General features: G+C 39.0%; 1 protein-coding gene across 1 annotated transcript; it reads left to right on the forward strand.

The window, feature by feature from the left end:
* The first annotated feature begins 238 nt into the window (after nucleotides 1-238).
* actr3 (actin related protein 3) lies at nucleotides 239-14,199 on the forward strand. Its single transcript, XM_077617008.1, has 12 exons — nucleotides 239-476; nucleotides 3,488-3,543; nucleotides 4,225-4,349; nucleotides 4,985-5,095; nucleotides 6,237-6,332; nucleotides 6,430-6,537; nucleotides 7,171-7,314; nucleotides 8,822-8,995; nucleotides 11,062-11,154; nucleotides 11,320-11,445; nucleotides 12,112-12,195; nucleotides 13,331-14,199. The coding sequence occupies exons 1-12, from the start codon at nucleotides 433-435 to the stop codon at nucleotides 13,424-13,426; spliced, it is 1,257 nt and encodes a 418-aa protein (XP_077473134.1). The 5' UTR covers nucleotides 239-432; the 3' UTR covers nucleotides 13,427-14,199.
* The last annotated feature ends 11,222 nt before the right edge of the window (nucleotides 14,200-25,421 follow it).

A 25,421-nucleotide genomic window follows, 5' to 3' on the forward strand; every position in this document is an offset into this window, starting at 1 on the left:
TGAATTGTTGTTGTTTGTCTCCTTGTGCCCTGCGATTGACTGGCCACTAATTCAGGGTGTCCCCCGCCTCTGGCCCGAAGTCAGCTGGGATAGGCTCCAGCACCCCCTGCGACCCTGGTGAGGATAAAGCGTTTAAGAAAATGAGGGATGTTATAAGAAAGCGTTTTTTCCCTGTTTCCCTGGAAAGCGTCACTATTTCCTCGCGGTGATGACAGCGATACAATCCCGTTTGCGCCTCCCTTCCCTCGGCCGGTCTCCGCCATCTTGCATCTGACAGCCTACCACAAGCCGAGTACGGAAGTGGAAAGTGGAAACGCCACCGTGCGGGCTCGGAGTTCCGCCTGTGGACAGCTCACCGGCCGTAATTTTCTGTTGACACGGCTTTCTTAGACATCATTTTACGCTTTCTACACAGCAGGAACTCGGGAAAACATGGCTGGACGGCTACCGGCGTGTGTTGTGGACTGCGGTACAGGGTGAGATAGTTGTGCTGCGAGGTGCCGTACGGTATACACGCTGTCAAAAACAGCAGTAATAACGGGGCGTGTTTGTTTGCGCGTCGTTATATTGTCCTGCTTAGGCAGCATGCTAAGCTGCTTTTAAACAATAAACCTATCTAAACCAGTACATTAGCATATAGTAGGTTTACATGTGTTCTATATTAGTTGTTTACCAGAGTTCCTTTCTGCTAGTGCTTCTCTGTAGTGTAGAATTACTTTTGCTGATAATGATAGGATATTCATAAATAATAGGAAATTGTTTCCCCGCAATTTATTTATTCATTCATTTAGAAGTATTTCATGTACGTTGTACTCTTTGAGCCTTTGATATTTTGAGCGTAGTTGCTGTCTCCAAGCAAATTTCCGAGCCATTGCTAGACGGTCTGAGCATGCGCAGAACAGTCAAAATTACCAGCGCGCACTTCCTCATTCATTCTTTTTAGTCCATATATGGTTATTCAAGGCACCGTGACCTTTTTTTGAATGGCGTTTGGAAAAAATCTCATTTTTCCAGACTAATTTAAGATTTTATCTTGTGCGATAGGAAATACAAGGAAATGCCACAATATCTGTGTTTAGTCAATATTTGGCTCTTTCTCAAAATGTAGGACATTTCCTATTATTCAGTATAGAAACCTGTCACTTTGTATTCAGAAGATTATTATTAATATGTTCATTCAGGGAGGCACGGTGGATGAGTGGTTAGCGTGTCGGCCCTGGACCTGCGTGCGTTTCCTCCGGGTACTCCAGTTTCCTCCCACATTCCAAAGACATGCATGGTAGGCTGATTGGACACTAAATTGCCCCTAGGTATGAGTGTGGGCGTGAATGGTTGTTTGTCTCCTTGTGCCCTGCAATTGGCTGGCCACCAATTCAGGGTGTCCCCTGCCTCTGGCACAAAGTCAGCTGGGATAGGCTCCAGCACCCCCCGCGACCCTAGTGAGGATAAAGCGGTTCAGAAAATGAGATGAGGGAGATGAGAGATATGTTCAATCAAGTAATTCAAATAAAGTTATTCTTGCACTGGGTTGTTTTTGTGTAGTGTAGGCTTAAATTTAGCAACTCCACCCATTGTTTACACACACCCAACTTCCATCTCTAGATTATCAAGAACAGTAAAATTGGAGAGAATGATCTTAACCTATGCTTTGTTGTATTCCATTATTTGACTTTTGTTAGGTCAATGACACATGCTTGTTTTCCCTGTGAAATCCGGTATTCCTATTTAGAGCATTTTTTGTAAATATGTTAACTTCTGCAGTCCCAATTTTTGTGTGACGTCTTTCCCCAAGCAGTCATGATGTATTCGGTAGAAAGACGATTGATCTGAATCTTCAATTGTTGTTCTAAGAACTGCCAGATATGTAGGCCATTTGTCATTCACCATTTATTTTCATTTCCAGCAACCAAATATATTAGTTAAATACTAGTTTTAAATGAAGACAACAGAGTGTTATTTTGGATTTTGAAAACCCTATCTTATTATCAGTGTTTCAGGAATTGAAAATAAATGCTTAGGAGTTGATGCAGTAAATTTAGTTTAGAGTAGACTTAAGAAGCCTATAACCGTAAAACTAATATTTTAAAATTTCATGGATAATTATATAAATTAATTTATTTACAGTACTTACTCACACAAATTCAACTAGACATCCATTACATATATAGTCTATCTCAGACATGTGATGTGTTTCAAGCCTGTTGAGACAAGTTGAGGCGGGCAAGCTGGGACTATTCAATGGTATGACGGCTGAAAGTATGATCCACCATAATACTGTTTGTATGAGTCTCTTTTTTAAATTAGGCATCTGTTATAGTAAGTAAAAACACTGCTTATGTGTCACGAGCAAAAAAATATGAGCTTTGATTGATTATATAAAATAAGTAAAAGCTACTTAAAGAACTATGGGAAAATATACAGCATTTAACTATAACTGGCATTCTTGATTATTGAAACATTTTATCCAGAATTTGGCTGTTTAGTTGGCCTCCCAGGGCTTGTGTGGGTTTTCTCCAGGGACTCCGGTTTCCTCCCACAACCCAAAAACATGCAGGGTAGGCTGATTGAACACTAAGGCGGCCCCAGATTTGAGCGTGAATCCGTCTCCTTGTGCCCTGCCATTGGCTGGACACTAATTCAGGGTGTCCCCTGCCTGGTGCCCGAAGTCAGCTGGGGTAGGCTTCAGCACCCCCTCGATCCTTGTGAGGATAAGCGCTACAGTAAATGAATGACTCTAACTGGCATTGTTAATTTTTAGAACTCTAAAACTGAATCAAAAATGAGATTTGTTTAATTCTGTGGTTCCCCTTATTGTGACAAATTATTTCATCTGTGTTACTTTCTTGACCTGGAGAGCAAAAGTATTGACTTTCACAAAAAAGGAATACACCTAGTTAGCATTTGCCTGACAAAACACTGCACACTGGTTAAATTATACTCAATTTTGTTCCAAAAAATGTGATGGTTCATTTTATTTTAAGCAATCTTCGGAACAAGATAATACACGTGAATGTTTTCTATTTGGAATTGGAATTATTTGGATGGAAAATTTAGAATCGTCACTATGTATAGATTTAAATCTACTCTTCCTGCCTGCTTGACTAGAATGAAGTTGACACAAGTCTAGTGCAAAATGACATCTTTGAATGTGGCTACTGATTGTTGAATAAAGATGCTGCCCGGTGACCGAGTAGTTAGTACATCGGCTTCACAGTTCTAGGGTTGAGTTTTCGATCCCACGTCGGTCCTAACTGTGAACTTTGCATGTTCTCCCTGTGTGGGTTTTATCTGGGTACTCCGGTTTCCCCCCACATCCCCAAAACATGCTGGGTAGGTTGATTGAACACTCTAAATCGCCCCTAGGTGAGAGTGTGAGTACAGACGGTAGGCTCCAGTTCTAAAAATGAAGGAATGAATTCATTGGGAAAAGTATTCCTACTTAATGAAGCCACACACTGATGATGTTTTCATATTTTTTCTGTTGCAGTTACACCAAATTGGGTTATGCAGGGAACACAGAGCCTCAGTTCATCCTTCCATCATGTGAGTTTTGCACTATGGATAAAGCTGACAATAGCCTACAGTGCCCTCAATGTTCATTTTTAGAAGTGTTTCAATTCATCATAATTTTAGTGAATTTGTCCCAAATATACACTATGCACTACTAATGCCCTTTGTCTGAACCCAAATTTTTGATTTTTATTTTATTTTTTATTATTATACAATTTCAGATACCGTATGCATGCATTTACATCTATGTGTATGTATGTATATATGTGCTTATATATATGTGTGTATGTATGTATATGTATGTATATATATATATATATATATATGTGTATGTACACGTATGTGTATATGTGTGTGTGTGTATATATATATATATATATATATATATATATATATATATATATTTCAGCAACACGCTTATTTATTTACATATGTATTCATGTATTTATTTATTAACTTATTACCTATCTATTTATGTCTAAAATGCCTTTCCTATTTCTGCATCCTCACCCTCTTGCTACTGTGACAACAAAATTTCCCGAATACGGGATGAATAAAATTATCCAATCCAATCCAATGATGGTGGGATGCAAGTAACATTCCCACCTGTATCAGATCAAATTTCTTTTAATGGAGATGAACTATTTCACGCTTTATCAAAGAGATTTTTCTATCTTGTTCCAAACCTATGTGAATTATTTCTCTTGTTATCAGGTATTGCCATCAAAGAGTCAGCTAAGGTTGGAGACCAAGCTCAACGGAGAATGATGAAGGGGGTAGATGACTTGGATTTCTACATTGGGGATGAAGCCATAGATAAGCCAACATATTCGACAAAGGTAAATTTAGGGTTCTCCGAGGGTTATGAAAAAGTCTTAGAAGTCTTAAATCTAATCATTTTGCTAAAGTATCTCAAATAGGCATTGCATCTCAGCTGGTAGGCCTTACAGTAATTTTACTTTTTTAATTCCTTAATTGTAATGTGTTGCGTGAAATTGTATCTTAAAAATTGTCCAAGCGGGAAAGAAAATCTTTGTTGATGTACCGTATTTACTCGCATATAAACCGCATTTGTCAGACAAAAAAATGATGACTGAATTGAGTGTACAGCTTATATGTGCATAAAAAACTGCAAGGTGACAAAGACGAAACGCCATAACACCATAACGCCATGACGCCATAACGCAAGACAATATAGCCGATATGGTCATTTATTTAAAAATAGAGAAAAGATAAACAGATAAAACGCTAAATAAAGTTTATTATGAATGAAATTCAAGAAAAAAAATATATTTCTTAAAATGTGAAAAAACTCACTTGTGCCTGTTACTGCTCACTCAGGCAGGGCATCTAATACGAGAAAAAATGTCAAATTCAACGATTTTAAGGCATTTTTAGGGTACGGCTTATACACAGAGGCGGCCAATATGCGAGAAAATACGGTATATACCTAACAATTCTTGGTTGCCAACAGTGGCCAATCCGTCATGGGATTGTAGAAGACTGGGACTTAATGGAGCGCTTCATGGAACAAATAATTTTCAAATACCTGAGGGCCGAACCTGAAGACCACTACTTTTTACTGGTAAGAACATTCCTCTGCTTTGTATGGACTTAACATCTTGGCTCACTTAAACATGAATCACAAGTACATAAAGCTTTTTACAATCAAATTAAATGAGTAGAATACTGCCTTGATAGATCTGATTGTATTGCATGGCTTCAGTAGACATCTCGGATATACAGCTGATCCAATTTATTTGTATATTTACATCTACAGCACATTCAATTCAAAGTATTCATTACTGTATTTGCATTTACTGATCAACTAAAATATCCCACACACATTCAAACAGCCAATTTAACATGTCAAATTCCACCTCGGTACCTCAGCAGATATTGATAGATTTTTCTTTTATAATGTATACAATAAAGCAGTCAGGACACTGCTCATACAGTTGTGCTCAGCCTTAAAAGTGCTCTAAAAAGTGGTGGCCAATATGGTAAACATATCATATCACGATTAAAAAAGAAATAAAAATCACAATGTTGATTTCATCACGATTTTTTTTTTTAGATTGTTTATTTCAGTGTTTCCCAACCACTTGCGGCACAATAGTGTGCTACTACAGATGGTCCAGTGTGCCAGGGGAAATTATCTGCCAAGTAGTCATACATTGCTATAATCTGGGAGAAAAGTCGTAATATTACAAGATTAAAGTCATAATGTGGCGGCCCCGGTGGCCGAGCGGTTAGCGGTGGAGAAAAATTGAATTATTATGAGATTAAAGTCATTTTGTTTCTCATTTTCACGTTACGTGAAACGGAAGTTGTTTGGTTTCACAAGGTTTTGGCGACCTAAGGCCTGTGTGAACACAAAACTAAAATATATATTATATTAAAGTTGTTTTATTACTTATTTAGCATGCACACGATAAAGCACATACTCGTTACACCTTTGGGCAAAATTCATCAACAAGTAGTAGGAACATGTAGGATATGGCCCGACGAGCAGAAATTCTGACATACCAGACGTCCTACGACATGCTCGTAAGGCATCTGAGATGGAAAATTGTCAGTCGGTGAATTTGTCACATTACGTGACACCCCTACTCCCTCCAGAATGGTGGCCAAGACAATAAACGATTGAAAATTGTGTAGTTAGAAGTGAGCATAACTGGTTTCAGTGATACACAAAATGTTTGTATTTTCCTATTAAATTACAGACAGAACCTCCTCTGAACACACCAGAAAATAGAGAATATACAGCAGAGATCATGTTTGAATCCTTCAATGTACCAGGGCTGTATATTGCTGTGCAGGTGAGAATCATACACTTACTGATTTGTTCTGCTACAACCAAATGATTACATCCACATTTAACCAACATTTTACCAACATTTGGGAACTACTCTACAGGCAGTGCTTGCTCTTGCAGCCTCCTGGACATCCAGACAAGTTGGTGAGAGGACATTGACTGGCACTGTTATTGACAGTGGTGATGGTGTAACTCATGTGATCCCTGTGGTAAGTGTACAGACACTGACAAGTATACAGACATTAAAATGTGTGGCTCTCTAATGCAACCCCACTGCCTTGAAGTTTATATATTGCTGATTTCATTTACATCTTATTGGTTCTGAGATCGAGGGTTCAATCGCCAGTCTGTTCCGACCTTCCTCTGTGAAGTTTGCATTTTCTCCTGCCTGGGTTTTTCCCTGGGCACTCCCTGGTTTCCTCTTATATCCCAAAAACATCCATGGTAGGCTGATTGAACACCCTAAATTGCCCCTAGGTATGAGTGTGAGCGTGAATGGTTTTCAGTCTCCTTGCACCCTGCAATTGGTTGGTGTCTCCCGCCTGTTTCCCATAGTTGGTTGGAATAGGCTCCAGCTCACTTGTGAGGATAAGATGCACGGAAAGTAAATGAATGAATATTTTCCTCTTACTCTGACAATAAAAAAATAAAAGAAGGTTGTGGCTAAAAAAGTCGACTGGACTGTACTATGTTTCATAATGTATGGTGACTGAACATGCCTGTGGTATGAATACAATGTACAGAAATACAGATGCTGTCCTTGTGCTTTTTAAATATGAAATGTATGGAAAGAAATCTGAATTTGTTCTTTCTATTCTTTTATTTTGTAACATATCCTCTAGGCTGAGGGTTACGTTATTGGCAGCTGCATAAAGCATATTCCCATCGCAGGACGAGACATTACTTATTTCACCCAGCAGCTTCTAAGAGAAAGGGAAGTCGGCATTCCACCAGAGCAATCACTGGAGACAGCCAAGGCCGTCAAGGTTTGTCTTATCCTTGACATTTTATCTGGTGTTATTTTATTTCCCTGATCTTATTTTAAACCAAAGATTGCCACTTGTATTTTTTCCTTCCTTACTGTTTTGTTTATTATAGTATGCAGTATAGATTGAATGATGTTAAAGATGCCCATAAAAATGAAAAGTTTACCACCTGCAAAACAGTGCTGATAATTTATATGTGAGTGCTGGGAGTGGCAAGTAAACCAAAGATGTTGAAAATTTCTGTAATATTTCAAATGGGCTGTTGGTGGACTTATGGTTTATACCCTCAGAGGTCCCCACTAATTTTCTCTATGAGCTGCAGTTAAAAATATTAAATGTATTTAGAAAAAAAACAAATTGTAAAATGCAGCATCCACCCAGACTCGGCCTCCACATCATTATGTACAATCTGTGGAAGCAAATCATGTGCATCGACCTAATGTTTTTTTTCTTCCAAATAACAAAATTGCAGATTTTTCACTTTCAAAAACATTATGCATTTACAAGCATTCTTTGCTACCAGTCCTGCTTTTAAAGCAAGTAGAATACTAGTTCTTTAAAACATTAGCATTGTGTAGTACTTGAATAAAAAATAAAATATAATATATATATATACCGTATTTTCACGACTATTCAGCGCGTCGTATTTTTAGCCGCAGTGTCAGTAACGAGTGCTATTTCTGTATTTTAAACACAAAGCATGCACCGTTTTTTTAGACACATATATATTATATATTATATATGGATGAACATTGAAACACAATAGAACTGGCTACCGGAAGCAGCCTATTTCCGGGTTCCGTTGCGCAGTGACTGCTGGGAAATATAGTTCTTGCACGGTACACCCACACGCTAAAAACACGTTTTTAAAAAGGCAACAGAAGCAAAACTGAGTTCGGTTGTACTTTATTTAGACATTTTACAACTTACTCACGTCATCATCACCCACAAATCCATCAAAGTCCTCATTTTCTGTGTCCGAATTAAACAATTGCCCAAATGAGTCTTCCAAAACGCCGGGTCCAGCGTTTGTAGTTCTCAAGCCTCCGGGAATGACGGCAAGCTCCGAGTTAATATATATAATATATATATATATAGTTCGCAGTCTACCTTTGAATGCTCTGTTGACGCCAACATTTCTTTTGTAAATATAGGCGAAATGACGGCGAGCACCAAATTAGTGTGCTCGCGCGACGTCATACTGGGTGTATTGAAGAACTGGGTGTATTAAAAACTCGATATCCCAGCAGTCACTGCGCGGTACTTTATCTACGGGAAATAGTAGAGTCGGGGGCTGCTTGCCGTAGTTGTCCTATCGACTGATTTATTTGATTTTATCGTGATAACAATTTTAGTATTGGTCCATATATAAAGCGCACTGGATTATAAGGCGCCCTGTCTATTTTGGAGAAAATTTTAGACTTTTATGTGCGCCTTATAGTCGTGAAAATACGGTCTCTGTAATGAACATATAAATATTCCCTTATATTTTCATTTATTCTTTTAGGAACGGTTCAGCTATGTGTGCCCAGATCTTGTCAAAGAATTTAATAAGTATGACACGGATGGCTCAAAGTGGATTAAGCAATACACAGGCATCAACACTATCAACAAGAAAGAGTTCACCATAGATGTGGGTTACGAACGGTTTCTGGGACCTGAGATCTTCTTTCACCCAGAGGTAAGTTACAACAAATCTCTCATTTTTTGTCATTATTTGGGTAATTAGATTGAGTTTAAAACTACCTTATCATACAAAAATGCAGCTGCTCTTATATAAAAATCATTAGCTTCCATCTAGAAGTTTTTTATGACAACTCTAGCCCTGTCTTATGGTATAAGACAATAGCATCGTGACACACATTCAAGCCGAGGTCTAAACAAATATTTAATCTCCCTTTTAACATAATGCCTTCCATTTTTCAACCTACAACGGCCCTATAGATTTTCTTCAAGCGTTATCCGCGTTACTTACGTGATCCAAATTAAATGTCTTCATCTGTTATTTATGAATGGACGTGAGACACACTGAGCCAACACGATTGACTTTTATTCAACGGAACATCGCCCCCAAACTTCAGTGCTCCTAATCCCTCAGCCTACGGGCAATGTTCAGGGGCACATTTGCACTGGATCGTGAATCTGTTATTTACAGATGGCTCTGCTGTTCTCTCTCTCCATTGTGTCTCTCTGTTGGTAGTGTTGGGTTCTTTAACAACCCCCTAGACTCCACATGGCTCCTTTCACTCACATAAATGAAGCATGCTATGGAAAAGGTTGTTGATTGGCTAACATACTTGTTTATTGACAATAAAAGCATTTGATTCAATTCAAGTTGTGGGGATACCATGAATTGGTGGCCAGCCAAATAGTTTATAGTTTTTTTAATTTAAATTTTATTTTTTTAAGTAAAGTAACATAGTTTCCTAATTGAGTAACTCGTAATGTAATTTGATTACTTTTTTCGGAGAAGTAATGATAACTACTGTCGTTTCACTACTTTGCGGCTTCAACATTTGCAGCTTCATTCAGTACATCGCAGTTTTTATATTAAATATACAAATAAAAAATGTTCATAAAAAAGTTAAAATTCATGCTGAAACTTATAAGCGGAAGTCAGGACACCGCTTTTTCTTCGGCGCTGAATTGGGTGGCACTCAGCGCCAAAGAAGTGAAATTTCACCGTAGAAAAAGACGCGCCGAATAATATAAAAGGCCTTGAAAGACGACGTCTTGCCTTTTCCGGTTTTGTTCTGATTGAATTTCAATTTGCACACGTGGAGGAAGACTAGGCCGAGACTATTCCAGCTTTGTTTGGATTTCGACTCGCCCCTGAAAATGCATCCCAAGCATTCTGGGGCACGCAAGGTATCCAATGAGCCCAAGAAAAACGAGACATGATGACAGTGACCGAAAAAGTGAGGTTGCTAGATATGCTAAAGGCATAGCACGCCATTGCAGCATAAATAATCTATCGTGTGTTATACCAAGAAAGAAGAAGCGAACATTTGGAAAAAGACCACAATATCCTTTTCCAAGGACATCAAGCAAGAGGTAACCACTAGGAATAAAAAAATAACCAGCATTGTGAGGGATTTACGCCGTAAATAAGGCCGTGAAGCTGGCATGACGAGAGAACGACAACACACTGCTCGAAGGTGCTTAGGTGCCGAAAACCTCTTTCAAAACCTCCGCCTGCTCCCCCTACGGCGCCTCCTGAAGATTCCATCGATGATCCAATGCCTCTCAAATCTGACGAATAGGACTTGGACTAAACCTCCCAATACTAACCTGTTTATTTTTTTATTTTTTTAAATCAAGCGAAAAACTATTTTCACTGTGAAAACAGTACTTAAAGTATTTATAATTTTTTAATTTATGGATTATATTTAGATATTAATACATGACAGTCTTTTCCCAAGCCTATAACTGTCATATTTGTCGGTGGCCTGTAAAAAAGGTAGATCGTGGAAGGTTAACTCCCAAATTATGCACTTGATCCAGGGCACATTTCCTTTTCATCTTATACGTGAAACAGTCTAAAATATTGAAAAAAAAATCTTTAAATACAACCCAAAAAATATATAACAAAAAAAAACAATTGGTGTATCATGGGCCAAGAAGAGAGAAAGTAAACAGTTTCTTCAGGGTAGTCTGGGTCATGCATAAGTGTCCTGTCATCATGTCACTGTTCTATTTATTGTCCCTAAACTAATATCGAGATCTTTTTGTTCACTCCTAACCCAGTTTGCCAATCCAGACTTCACTCAACCTATCTCCGAAGTTGTTGACGAAGTTATCCAGAACTGCCCTATTGATGTCAGGCGCCCTCTCTATAAGGTAAGCCTGTATTACTTTACTCACCAGTCATGTTTATATGTTAAGAAGAAAGGTTTCAAGGGATTTGACACTTACACAAATGTTGCTTTGACACATCTGTTTGAATTATTACTTTCCTCAATGACCATTATATTTATTTTACATTAATCTACCTTTTCTTTTCAGAACATCGTTCTGTCTGGAGGGTCCACCATGTTCAGGGACTTTGGTCGTCGTATGCAGAGAGATCTAAAGAGGACTGTTGATGCCAGACTAAAAATGAGCGAGGAACTGAGTGGTGGCAAACTCAAGGTGTGGAATGTACAAACCCTAAAATGTTGGCTCGGATTTAAATATTGAATAAATTGTTGGAAAATACTTTTTGGGTAAATAACTGTTTACACACTTGTTTTTGTAAAATTCTTCATTTTTCTTATAATATTAAGTTCTGATATTGCACTTGTTATAAATCCTCATATGACCATTAAGTGAAATAATTGGTGTCTGCAAATGATGCAAATATTGGAAAAATGTTGGAAAATATACTAATCTGAAAATAGAAGATTCATCTAATTATGTAAATAGAATGATTTGTAGGCGGCCCGCCGACCGGATGGTTGGCGTGTCAGCCTCACAGTTCTGGGGTCGATGGTTCTATCCCAGGTGGGCCCTCACTGTGTAGAGTGTGCATGGTCTCACAGTACTCCGGTTTCCTTCCACATCCCAAAGACATGCGTGGTAGGCTGGTTGAACACTCTAAATTGCCCCTAGGTATGAGTGTGATTGTTGGCTGACCACCAATTCAAGGTCTCCTCCGCCTGGTGCTCGAAGTCAGGTGGGATAGGCTCCGCCGCGACCCTTGTGAGGATAAGCAGTACAGAAAATGAATGAATGAAAAAATAATGATTTGTATAGCACGTCACTATACTACAACAAAGTTTGCCAAATATGTATTATTTTAAAATCTTCTCTCTGCAGCCCAAACCAATTGATGTCCAAGTTATCACTCATCATATGCAAAGATATGCTGTCTGGTTTGGAGGATCAATGTTGGCATCAACAGTAAGTAGCAAAGCAAAACAAACTTGTGCACTGCTAGATGAATGTTATTCTTGTTCATCTCATGAAGATGGAAGTTTGTTAATACATTTAGTAGTACTACTATATTTAAATTTGTAATACTGTATTTTAACACCCATAGGGCACACTTAAAAGTCTCAAATTTTCTCCAAAATGGACGGGGCGCCTAATCATTCGTTGCGCCTTGTATATGGGCTCATTTCAAAATTTTGTATGACCAAGACCGCTTGACTGACTGGTCTCATTTCTTGCCGACCCACTACTTACTGCAATCAACCCAGCGGACGTTCACCCTAAAAATAGCCTCCCCACGTATTCCAAGCATTACAGTAAATCCATTCAAAACATCCCAGATGAGTGGCAAGGCATTTGACAAGGCTTGCTTCCTACTCGTCGTCCTGTATTGCCGAATGTTCCGTTATCTCTAGAGAGTTTGTTTTTGTGCCCCTCGACCAACTCGTCATTATCCTCCTCGCTGAGCACTTATTTTCATTCGCACTGGTAATTTTCTTGGGAGGCAATTTTCTTGGGAGGCATGATGATAAAAACAGAAGCAGCTGCGTTATCCACACTTGGAAAAACTCAACTAAAAAACACCATCAGAACTCCGTGACGACAAACGGCGGTCAAAAGTACATGACAGAATCTTGAAACATGGATAGTGGTTGTTGTGAGACGGCCAATGAGAGCCCAGTAGAGTGTAACAAGGTTCTAAAGCGATAAAAGCTAAAGTTTAAAAAGCTTTCGTGACCTTAAAATTTCATACCAAGAGCATTCGTAAGTAGATGTATGGGTGTCGTCGTTTTTGTTTATCCCAAATGTGCAAGCTGTAGGTGTTTTTTGAATGAATCACTTCATAATGGAATCCAATGTTTGTATTCATGATTGGAAGCAAATGAGGTTGGACGTTTTTATTTATATTTTAATATGCATATAATATATTACCTTGGCGAGAGTTTTTTAAAAGGGACTTTCTATGAAATTTCATTTTCTCCATTCTTTAATACATAAGAGATGAAAACGCCCCACAAAACCCTTGTCAATACAAATCATCTTCCATAAATGATAGAATCAAATCAGAGATAATGTGTCCTTATCTTTTTCTGTTGTTCTACAGCCTGAATTCTTCCAAGTTTGCCACACCAAAAAGGACTATGAGGAGATCGGACCGAGCATCTGTCGCCACAATCCTGTCTTTGGAGTCATGTCTTAAAAAAAAAAAGCTAATAGCAGTGATGACGGTCAGGGGATCCTTTTGTGTCAAGGATAGATTCTAGAAGGGGAAGTGAGTTGGTGGTCTTGAGACACCCTTGAGAGAAAAGGAGACACCTGTCAGTTTTTTCCTTCTTGTCTTTTAGTTCCAATATGAGGGGAATGGGTTTTGCAGTAGATTAATAAAACTGTTTACTCATTTTTTTTCATTCTTCTAAGCAATTTGCAATGAATAGTGAGGAAATAAATGATTAAAATCTGGTTAGCTTGAGACCTTGAATAATTAAGACTTGCAACTTAAGGTTGATAATGATTTTTAGCACCGAGCTATGTCTGCATTGCTCCGATCTGTCTTCAAATGCAACAGAAGAGCTTGTTTATGTTATATGCTTTTTTTTTCTTAATTATGAAGACAATTAAATCAAAGGGTAACAATATGACTGTTTTATTTTAAGGTGCAGCTTTGTTACACAGTATTTTTTTCTCAAGTTTAAGTAAGAGTCTGCCAATTATTTTCTGTGTGTCAGTGTGATCTGTCGGCCAGTTCCTCAATTATTGAATGGTCTTTTCACTTTAGACAGTCAGTGGCAGATTTCCACCTCCATGATGCAGGGAAAGAAACTACTAATTCCAGATTGGACAAAACAATGTATTCAAAGGACAGGCCAGTATTGTTGGAAGAACATATTTTTTTTGCCAAATTATTAAGAAATTGTATTTGTGTATTTCATGCCTGGCTACATTCCAATAAAGGTGTGAATTGGTTTGTTAAAACTGCAGTTTCTTGTTTTCATTATTATTCATCCCACAAATGTGCAACAGTAGGAGTTAAGTTTGTTAGTCTTTGTAAAGGATAGTTGAATCTCAGTAAGACATTACACATTTACAGTATGTGAAAAAATGTGGGCACTGCTGATAAGTTTAATGATATTCCCTTATAAATCATTACTTGTACTGATCAGCAATTTCAGGTAACTACAGTACTATAATCCCTCAAATATTGCGGCTTCAACTTTCGCGGCCTCACTACATCGCAGATTTTTTTCTGGGATTTTTTTTTTAAGTTCATAAAAATTTGAAAATCCACGCTGAAACTCGTAACCAGAAGCCACTCTTGCTACTAGGACTCAGCACCGAAGTAAAAAAAAAGTATTATTATTATTTTTAATACTATATATTAAAATTGGGCTGATTTCGCGGAGGGCACAGAGAGGGACAGAAAGAGAGGGGTGGGTGGGGGCATCTGTTCACGATATTGCACTCGTAACGGAACAAACAAATTTAAATGAACTTGGATTAATATATACAGACACACTCAAACATACGTTTAATGTAACTTTACACAAAACAATTCTAATTTTGTTTTATTTTTTTTTTACCTTCGTTTTCCGGGTTAGGTATTTACCACGCCTCCACCCTCACGTTCGCTATCGATGGGCTGTTTGCTGTTGTATTTCCTTCAAAATATTCCAAAAATGATGCACACAAATGTCCTCACAATAGGATAATGCCGACCACTTGCCAACGAGAAGTAGTCTTGAATAAGCGATCACCGGAGCTAACAGGCTAAGGAAGAAATAACAGCCTACCCACGTATTGATTGTGGGTAATGAAGTTTTATTCTGAGAAAGGGTGCCATTGGCTATCAGTGTTGTGTGCACGAGTATACAGTGGTACCTCGAGATACGAGCTTAATCCGTTCCGGGACTGAGCTCGTATGACAAGATTCTCGTAACTCGAGCGGAAGTTTCCCATTGAAATGAATGGGAAACAAATTAATTCGTTCCAACTCTCTGAAAAAAACACCAAAAACAGGATATTGGATTGAAAAAAATGTTTTATTTCTTATAATTCGCCATATATTGACAAAGTAATAAATAACGAGTGGTTTAATAGAAATAAAGTGTTTAATCTAACTAAAATTGGGCGGTTTTCGCCGAGGGGAGAGGGGCACAAAAGGGGCGGGGGGCTTCAGTTTTTTTTTCCACACAACGCACTCGTAAACGGAACAAACACTCCACCCTCACGTTCGCTATCGATGGGCTGTTTGCTGTCGTACTATTCCCTTCAAAATATTCCAAAAATGATGCACACAAATGTCCTCACAATCGGATAACGTACGACCACTTACCAACGAGCAGCAGTCTTTTATCAGCGATTGCGCCGCTGCTCATGGGAGCTTCGGGGGCGCTGGCTAGCGGCTCCTTTTAGCTTGTAGCATCTGTGTTCGCATCCCCTCGAACGGTGCCTATGATAGAGTGCCATTGCCTGTCGGCGTTGTGTGCACGAGTATACTTCATTACCCAGAAAGCCCTATTTTCCCCACGCATGCGCGTTGTGCGTTTCCTGGTCTGAATAACTCATCCGGTGCTCGTAAATATTGTTATACACGAAAGATATGCAAAAAAAAATGCCATGGCCACCTGGCTTGGTCGCATCACGAAATTTTGACCGCATCACGGGCGAATTATTCGATCGAAATTTCCCCCGTAAGACGAGCATTTTGTATGATGAGCGGTCGTTTCGACGAGGTACCACTGTACTTCATTACCCAGAAAGCCCTCATTTTGCCCGCGCATGTGCGTTGTGCGTTTTCTGGTCCATGCGTAGGAGAAACTCGTCTGAATAAATCATCAGTGCTCATAGATATCTGTTATACACGAAAGAGATGCGGCAAAACCACCTGGCTTTCTCGCATCTCGAATTTTTTCTCGTATCCAGGGCGAATTATTTGATCAAAATTTTCATCGTATCTCGAGCATCTTGTAGGTAGAGCTGCTCGTAGGTCGAGGTACCACTGTACTTCGCAATTTTTCGATTATCGTGGCCATGTCTGGTCCACATTAATCACGATATTTGAGGGATTACTGTATATCATCTAGCAGATGAACAGTATAATGCAGTATTTGAGAAATAAAAAATATGTCTTATTGGTAAAAAAAAGTGCAAAATTTATTCAGACATTCATTGGGCAAAGCTCATTTTTTGTAGGGGTGCCATTTGGACATCATAACCTGTGGGGGAAGAAAATATTTCATTCAACCAGATTTAAGTGTTCTTAAAAACATTTAAATTACTTAAAACATTGGTTGATGTCTGGTATCTATATAGTATTTTTTTTTAATTATACACTCGGTTCAATGAGTATCTGAAACCCCTGCTATATTGCAAGTTCTCTGAAATGTTCATCGTAGGTGCATGTCGAGAGCGATCAGCTAAAAAGAAAGATCCAGAAATCACAATTTACTTTTTTTTTTAAATGATTTTTTCAAATGACAGTTGCAAATAAGTATCTGAACACTTGAGAAAACCAAGTGCTGAGGTGGACAGGGCATGATATAGTACGCACGCGGATTCCCCTTTCACCCTTCCGCGTCAGAAACCTGTCCAATTTGTAGTATATTACAATATTTTAGACTTTTACAGTGAGAATAAAATGGCTCAGAAAATGAATGAATAAATGAATGAATGAACGTGTGCTCTGTGTGTGTAAATATGTACCGCGTTGCATTTGTATGTTTTTTTTAATTGCTTAATAAGGGGAATTGCAATCATTAATAAGGGGAACATTTAGCTGAGGTTGACAGGTATGTAAGAGAATCTTGAAACATGGATAGCGGTTTTTGTGACACCTATCCAATGAGAGGCCACTAGAGTGTAGCAAGTTTCTAAAGTGACAATCTATGCATCTGCGACAATATTTTCAAATTATAATAACGGATAAGGAAATGCATTTACTTTATGGGGGATTTCGTAACTTCGATCTTTTTAGTATCTAGAGGCATTCATTTGAAATATAAAAAGCTTTCGTAACCTGAAAATTCCGTACCTAGAGGCATTTGTAAGTAGACATATGACTGTACAGACGCTCCCCAACTTACGAACGCAATTGGTTCCGAGCGATTGTTCATAAGTTGAATTTGTTTGTAAGTTGATTCAGTGCTATATTTTGTATTATAATTTATGTTTAAGGCCTATATAACTATATTGAAGGTTTATATAAGTGCATTTGTATGTTTAAGGCTTGTATAAGTAACACGCATTGGTTTGTACTGAATTTTTTTTTTTAATAAAATGGAGAGAATATGTACAGTACTGTATAGAGAGAGAGAGATTTATGTATTAGAAACTGGCCGAAAGAAGCGATCTAACGACGATTGCAGTTTTCTTCTTTTTTTCATCATAAATGATGCAGTAGCACTGTATGGTTGGTTCTCAATTGATTTGCAAACTTTGTGCAACGTTCAATATTTGGGTCCTGCTGCTCGATCTTTCTGTTTATAAATGGTACTGAATGTGCAACGCTCACCACTTTCTCACGCGCATCAAGCTTCGTTATTATTGCCACTCGTTTCAAATGAAATGGCTTGCCTCTTCCGCATTGCAACGAAGAAGAAGGTAGATGCTGGGTGAGCTAAGCCCTCACAGCGCCAGGCGTCGGTATTAGCGGCGGAAAGAAGCACTACTCGGAAAAAAATACAAAATCTAATTTACGAACATTTTTCGACACAAACGCAATTTGCAGACATGTTCGTATGTACCGTTGTTCGTAAGTTGAATGTTCGTAAGTAGGGGAGCGTCTGTATAGTAAATCTAAACTAAATCATTGATTGGCATGAAAACCCGCGTTCCTTCGTGGAATAGTTTCATACCTGTCAACCTTGGCCAATCGCTTCCCTTATTAATGATTGCAATTCCTCTTATTAAGTGATAATAAACCATGCAAATGCAATGCGGCCACTGTTCCCTCTAAGCTGCGCGCGTGCGCAATTGCGCACTACTCTCGTCTTCTCTGCGCAGCAGCAATCCTATGGCGCGCAGTAAAAAAAAAAAAAAAACGGATTTTTTTATTTTTATTTTTTTATTTTTTTATTTTTTACCCCTTTCTTCATGATGGCGCCGTTTAAGCGGCAGCCAGTGGCAGTAGCTCTGTCCACTTATGTTTTTCGTGTTTTACAGCATGTTTTACATGAAAAATTAGAGGGAACATTGACATGCACCTGCTTGTGGCAGGTGTGATACTGGTGTGCCCATAGCGAGCAATGATGATGTCGTGACCGGATGATTCGCCTAAAGACGTTTCGCCGACGGACGTTTGACAGACGGACAGGTCTCCGAATGAACGTTCGTTCAAACAGCGTTTAATGATTAAATACAAATACTAGTATTTGTATTTAATCATTAAACGCTGTTTTCAGCTGGATTTGACCGAATTTGAGAGCATTTTGAGCCGTTTGGCGAATGGACGTATATGGACATTTTTTTGCCTCCATCGCGACATCATCGCAACATTTTACCGAGGAATTCACTTCCCTGGGCTCGGTTCTAATGTCCAAAGAGCTCCAGTATTTGTATTTAATCATTAAATGCTGTTTTAGGATGGATTTGACCCGATTGCTGTCATTTTACGGCTCGGTTCTGCTACATCTGCCCGCCCAAGAGTGCTTATTCCCGGGCTGCCATTGATGGTAGACTAACATTGATTTTTACTATAATTTGGCCGTATATGGCCCGCAGGCCGAGGTTGAAAAACTTGTACACACACGATCCGGGGGCGGGGCGAGCGCGCGAATCCCGTTTCGGCGAAACCTCCGTTCGGCCGAATGAACGTTCGGCGGAACGTCCATTCGGCGACCTGCCCATCTGTCAAACGTCCGTCGGCGAAACGTCTTTAGGCGAATCATCCGAGTACCGATGATGTCGCTCACACTGGTACTCAGTGCGCTCAGGGAGGTTGACTTTCTGCTCAGACCAACAAAAAATTAGAGGGAACATTGAATGCGGCACATATTTAGTACTCACATAGGGCAAACGTAAACGTTTAAAATTTTCCCCAAAGTGCAGGGGATGATCCAATCAGTCGGTGCGCTTTTTGTATGCACTAAATTCAAGATTTTGTAGATGTTGCTGTATGACGCTGACAGCCTGGGTACATTGCTTTCTGACGCGCTATATTTGCATGGCGAAAAGGGCGGAAGTGACTGAAGCGTGTGGATATGTCATGCTCAAAGCATGACAACATTAGCAATCGCCGATGACATCTTCATCTGCTACCAGTGACCGAGACGATCCAGATTAGTGCCGAAATGGGGAAGACGAGATCGGTTTTACAAAAAAAGAACTTTTCTTAAAACATTTTTTTCCGTACAAAAGTTGTTATACGGTGTGTACAATTTGAAAAGATTAAAAAACGTATAAAATACAGGAAAAACGTATATGTTGACAGGTATCTAGTTTGAACCACCATTAAATAATAGTATACTGGAGCCCAAAATAGCTTGAACGTTGGGCCTAAAATGTTGATGTCTACATTTAGAAGCACAAACTAAGTTTTTAAATGTCTAAAGCATCTTTATAGACTTACCATAAAAAAATAAGATCTAGAAACGTACTCTAGGCTTTTGATAGTTACTGCAACTGACTGACAACCACCAAACGGTGTTGAAAATGAATGAATGGTGCAAAACAGTTAAGCCTAGCTCAGGTCATTTGCCATATTGTCCAGACGAGGGCGCACATGCACAGTAGTACTGTACTATAATGGTGCCACTGGGCAGCAAAAATAGTTTCTTTACTCATCAGTTTTAGAGTGGTGAATCCAAATTACATTTTATTTTTTATCTGTAAGGTCTAGCATTTGAAATTGTTTTTTTCCCTTTGCTAATCAAGATATTTTTTTTGTTGCAATGCAAAATTATTGCAAAGCGATGTTTAACAAAGTGGCAGTTTTAGAGTGGTGAATCCAAATTTAATTTGAGTTTTTATCTGTAAGGTCTAGCATTTAAAATTGTTTTTTCCCTTTTCTAATCAAGATAATTTTTTGTTGCAATGCAAAATTATTGTAAAGCGATATGTTTAACGAAGTGTCATTTTTAGAGTGGTGAATCCAAATTTAATTTTAGTTTTTATCTGTAAGGTCTAGCATTTAAAATAGTTTTTTTCTCCTTTGCTAATCAAGATAATTTTTTGTTGCAATGCAAAATTATTGCAAAGTGATATGTTTAACAAAGTGGGTATACCAAGTGAAGTTAAATGTATTTATCTACCCCTTAATCTCAACAGACAGCTCAAATGCTGCATGCACTCCGACACTGATAGTTATTAGAAGGGCCCTCTAGGTGTTCCCTCAACCTCCTGAGTTGATAGACTTGGTATACATCAAAAGATGGATAATCAAATCAAATCAAAATTAAATCAAAAGCCTTCATTGTCATTATACAACAGCTACGTATAACGAAATTAGTGGTGCTACTCTACAAAGTGTATGTTTCAGTAAAAGCATAAATAAGTAATTTAAAAAGTCACGTCCGGGCAAGGTAATTCTAAAATATTGCACAGTCTAAGATATTGTACATTGCACATAACCTATTAAAAGTCTTTTTTTCAAATGGAAGCAAACATTATTGTAAAAATCCAACGCAAACACACTACAAACCATACTTTTAGCCCACAACAGTTATATTCTTTAGATACAACATTAATAATTTTCCATTTTCATCCCCCGAAAAGATTTTTTCTAGATCAAAGTTTTCACATTAACCAGAAATAAACAAGTAAATTAATTCGGGTGTCTTACAGTACAGCAAAAGATGGCTTCCTCTGAGAAAGCACTAGATTTATGAGACCTGTCTTGGCCACTGGACCCACATCCTTTCTGACTGTTTTTAGTCTGACAAACCCGGGACCCTTGGGGGTCATTACAAAACTTCAGAACAGACCGTCTGGCTACCTGCCCATCTCACGCTGCTTGTTTTTCTTCCAAAACACTACAACAGGCAAGCAATGGCATGTCCAAGTCCAAGCATGCATGTTTCATACAGTTAATTCTCATAAGTCTTAATTTGTGCGGCCCGCTGGACAGGTGGTTAGCGCATCAGCCTTACAGTTCTGAGGTAGAGGGTTCAATCCCAGTTCGGTCCTCGTTGCGTGAAGTTTGCATGTTCTCCCTGGGCCTGCGTGGGTTTTCTCCGGTTTCCTCCCACATCCCAAAAACATGCAGGGTAGGCTGGTTGAACACTCTAAATTGCCCCTAGGTTTGAGTGAGCGCAAATGTTTGTCCGTCTCCTCGTGCCCTGCCAATGGCTGCCCACCAATTCAGGGTGTCCTCCGCTTGGCACATAAAGATAGCTGGGATAGGCTCCAGCATCCCCGCAACCCATGTGAGGAAAAGATGTGCAGAAAATGAATGAATGAATAAGTCTCATCTCATCTATCTCATCTTCTTTCGCTTTATCCGAAGTCGCGTCGCAGGGGCAGCAGCTTCAGCAGGGAAGCCCACACTTCCCTCTCCCCCAGCCACTTCATCCAGCTCGTCCGGGAGGACCCCAAGGCGTTCCCGAGCTAACCAGGAGACATAGTCTCCCCAGGTTTTCTGAGGTCGGCCTATGGTCTCCTCCCCGAGGGAGGCGTCCAGGGGGCATCCTGATCAGATGCCGAGCCTTGTGCCTCTCACAATCGGCTTTTCTCAGGATGTCTACCTGTTATTAATTGTTGCGTTGCCTCATGTCTTTGTATTTATTGAATTGAAAGCGTTTATTGTCATTTTACAAGTACAGTGGTACCTCGTCATACGACCGCTCGTCATACAAAATTCTCGTCTTACGGCGGAAATTTCGATCGAATAATTCGCCCGTCATGCGGTCAAAATTTCGTGATGCGACCAAGACATGTCTTTTTTGCATATCTTTCTTGTATAACAATATTTACGAGCACGGAACGATTAATTCAGACGAGTTTCTCCTAAGACCAGGAAACGCACAACGCGAGGGCAAAAAGAGGGCTTTCTGGGTAATGAAGTATACTCGTGCACACAACACCCATAGGCAATGGCAACCTTTCTCAGAATAAAACTTCATTACCCACAATCAATACGTGGGTAAACTCAACTATTGTATTTCCTGTTATTCTTTCTAAGGAAAGAAGCTCCCGCGATCGTTCTTTAAAGACTATTTCTCGTTGGCAAGTGGTCGTGCGTTATCCTATTGTGAGGACATTTGTGTGCATCATTTTGGGAATATTTTGAAGGCAATACAACAGCAAACAGTCCATCGATAGCGAACGTGAGGGTGGAGGCGTGGCAAACCGCCAACCCGGAAAACGAAGGTAACAAAAGATTACAACAAAATTAGAATTCAGTTTTTTGTAAAGTTACATTAAACTTATGTTTGAGTGTCTGTATATATTAATCCAAGTTAATTTAAATTTGTTTGTTCCGTTTACGAGTGCGTTGTCATGGAAAAAAAAACGACCCCCCCCCCCCCCACGCCCCCAACCATCTCTGTCTCCCGTCGGCGAAATCTGCCCAATTTTAGTTAGATTAAACACATTTTATTACTATTAAACCACTAGTTATGTGTTACTTTGTTAATAGATGGCGAATTAGAAGAAATAAAACCTTTTTTCCAATCCAATATCTTGTTTTTGGTGTTTTTTCAGAGGGCTGGAACGAATTAATTTGTTTTTCATTCATTTCAATGGAAAACGTCCGCTCGAGTTACGAGAATCTCGTCATACGAGCTCAGTTCCGGAACGGATTAAGCTCGTATCTCGAGGTACCACTGTATAATGAGATTTAAAGCTTTCACCACAAAGTCCACAATTAACAACAACAAACAAACAGACAAATAAATAATCAATAAATGAGAAATAAATAAATAAGTAGTCCAAGTTAGATCTGCAGATCAAAGCGGCCTTGTTCCGTCACAAGTCCAGGATCAGTTCCATGGTTTTGGAGATGTTCAGCGCCAAGTTGTTGAGACCGCAACACTCGCTGAGTCTAAGGACTCAACAACAGACAAACAAACAAAAACATAGATAATCAATATATAGTAATGATGAATAAATGATCAATAAATAAGTATAGATAAACAAGTGGTCAACATGATAAATAAGTAGTATGAAAATTTTAAACAAAATTAGAATAAAATTTAGTGCAAGGTTAGATTAAACTTATTTTTGAGTGTGACCGCATCGTAATCCAAGTTCATTTAAATTTGTTTATGTTATATTACGAGCGCGTTGCCGTGCAAAAAGTGCCCCCCCTCCCCTGCGCAAAATCAGTCTAATTTTAGTACTAGTAAACCACTAGTTATTTGTTACTTTGTTAATAGATGGCTAATTAGAACAAATAAAAATGTTTTTCCAATCAAATATCCTGTTTTTGGTGTTCAGAGGGTTGGAACGAATTAATTTGTTTTTAGTTCATTTCTATAGGAAACGTTCGTTTATGCTACGAGTAAATCGACATATGAGCTCAGCCCCGGAACACATTAAGCTCGTATCTCGAGGTACCAATGTAGTGAGTCGTAGTCAACATACTAGGTAAGTGTTACAAAGCTCCATGTGTTTCTTCATTCCTTGTTGTGCTTTTCTGTGTCCGTTTTCCCGTCCAAGCCTTGTTCCTAATTCTCAGAAAGTTGATTTTGATACCCAGTGTTTTGTTCACCTCCATTTTTTTCTACTTTGTTTCTGGACTTTTCAGCACTACATTTTTTGCACCTAAGCCCATCTGTCTTCCCTCCCTGTTTTCCTTCGTTTGGACCCTTCCTTTTTTCTCATCTTCTCCTCCATGATACCTGACACAGTGAGAACTGAAAGTAGTTCTTGTTGTTAAATGCAATGGTGGAAAATGTCATGCACTGGGAAATCATGACTGCATTGAACTACATGGAAAGGTGTAACCAAACAAAAAATATATATTTTCTTTGCAATAGTTGTGGCTGTGCCTGTGAACACATTCCTCATTCAACGATGCAGTGGCACGAATCCAGGACTGTCTGCAATCTATTTCCGAGGGATGATGCCCAGCGTTATGGCTTCCAGATTTTCCTACTTAGCTTTGGTTTGGCATCTGTTATTTGGAGGCTAATAAAACCTCCCCACAGGTACAGTATACTGAAGGAATTTCTCAGAAATGTACACTTTGAGTTAGCCTAGTAACAAAAAAAAAAACTACCAAACTCTTTGAGTATTTATCTGCAAGTCGAAATGATACTCTCTCTAACCCCCACCAAGGAAGCCTGACATGAGACGTGTGATAATACTTTGTCACCTAAAATGGGACATTTTGACACTCGAGAGTGCTAAAAGCTAAGTTAGTTGAAAACTATGCTGGAGTTGCACAAAAAGTTGTTGTTGCCGGTAGGCTAGTGGTTAGCGCATTGACCTCACGGTTCGGTGATTGACGGTTGAATTCTGGGTGGGTTCAAAACTTGCAGTGGGTGGAGTGTGCATGGCGTCCCTGGGAATTCATGTTTTCTACGAGTACTCCGGTTTCCTCCCACAAACCAAAATTATGCATGCTAGGCTGGTCACTCTCTAAATTGCCTGAAGGTATGAATGTGAGCGTGAATGGTTGTCTGTCTCCTTGTGTTTTTGATTGACTGGCTACTGAGATACAATCAATCGATCAGATATTGGGGGGGAAAAGATTTGGGAATTTGGAAACGATTTCTGAAATTGCTAATAAGCCCTTTTCAGGGATCGCAGCTACAAATTTTGGCAGAGATGTTTTGTCAAATGAAATTATAATTAAAATTTAGTGTCAAAGTCAAAATTAAGGTATGGATGCATGGAGGGAAAACCAAATTTGCAACAAGCTTCCTTGGGTGTGCTGCTATTGACGCCTTCAGTGCTATGTCTGAATCAATCCAACCCTCAAAAACTATTTTATGGCTATAAAACCTTTACTGCCGCTACAGCTGCAACACATAAAAAGCATAATTAATAACCTCATACAATTGAAATATTATTTACAAATATAGCCATATTTTACTGACCAAAAATCCTTTTTATCTGTACACAAAATCCATCCTCCTTTCTTCCCTTCTTCTTTTCTATCGCCATCGAAGCTAATGCTGAAAGTCGAGTCGTATTTCCGGCATAAGTTTTTATTCGATTTAGTGCTGAAAATGTTCGTTCCCGGTTGTGACAGGCTTGCTTGCTTTGGAGTTGTCCGACCTTTCTTAATGATGTCCAGCTTTTCTTGAAAAGTCCAT

The sequence above is a fragment of the Stigmatopora argus genome, chromosome 13 (assembly GCF_051989625.1).
Source record: "Stigmatopora argus isolate UIUO_Sarg chromosome 13, RoL_Sarg_1.0, whole genome shotgun sequence".
In the NCBI taxonomy this organism is placed as follows: domain Eukaryota; kingdom Metazoa; phylum Chordata; class Actinopteri; order Syngnathiformes; family Syngnathidae; genus Stigmatopora; species Stigmatopora argus.

Coding starts and splice junctions, on each gene's coding strand:
- actr3 (XM_077617008.1), top strand. CDS start 433: ATGGCTGGACGGCTACCGGCGTGTGTTGTGGACTGCGGTACAGG. Junction 5,096..6,236: donor AAGACCACTACTTTTTACTG/GTAAGAACATTC, acceptor ATTAAATTACAG/ACAGAACCTCCTCTGAACAC. Junction 6,538..7,170: donor TAACTCATGTGATCCCTGTG/GTAAGTGTACAG, acceptor CATATCCTCTAG/GCTGAGGGTTACGTTATTGG.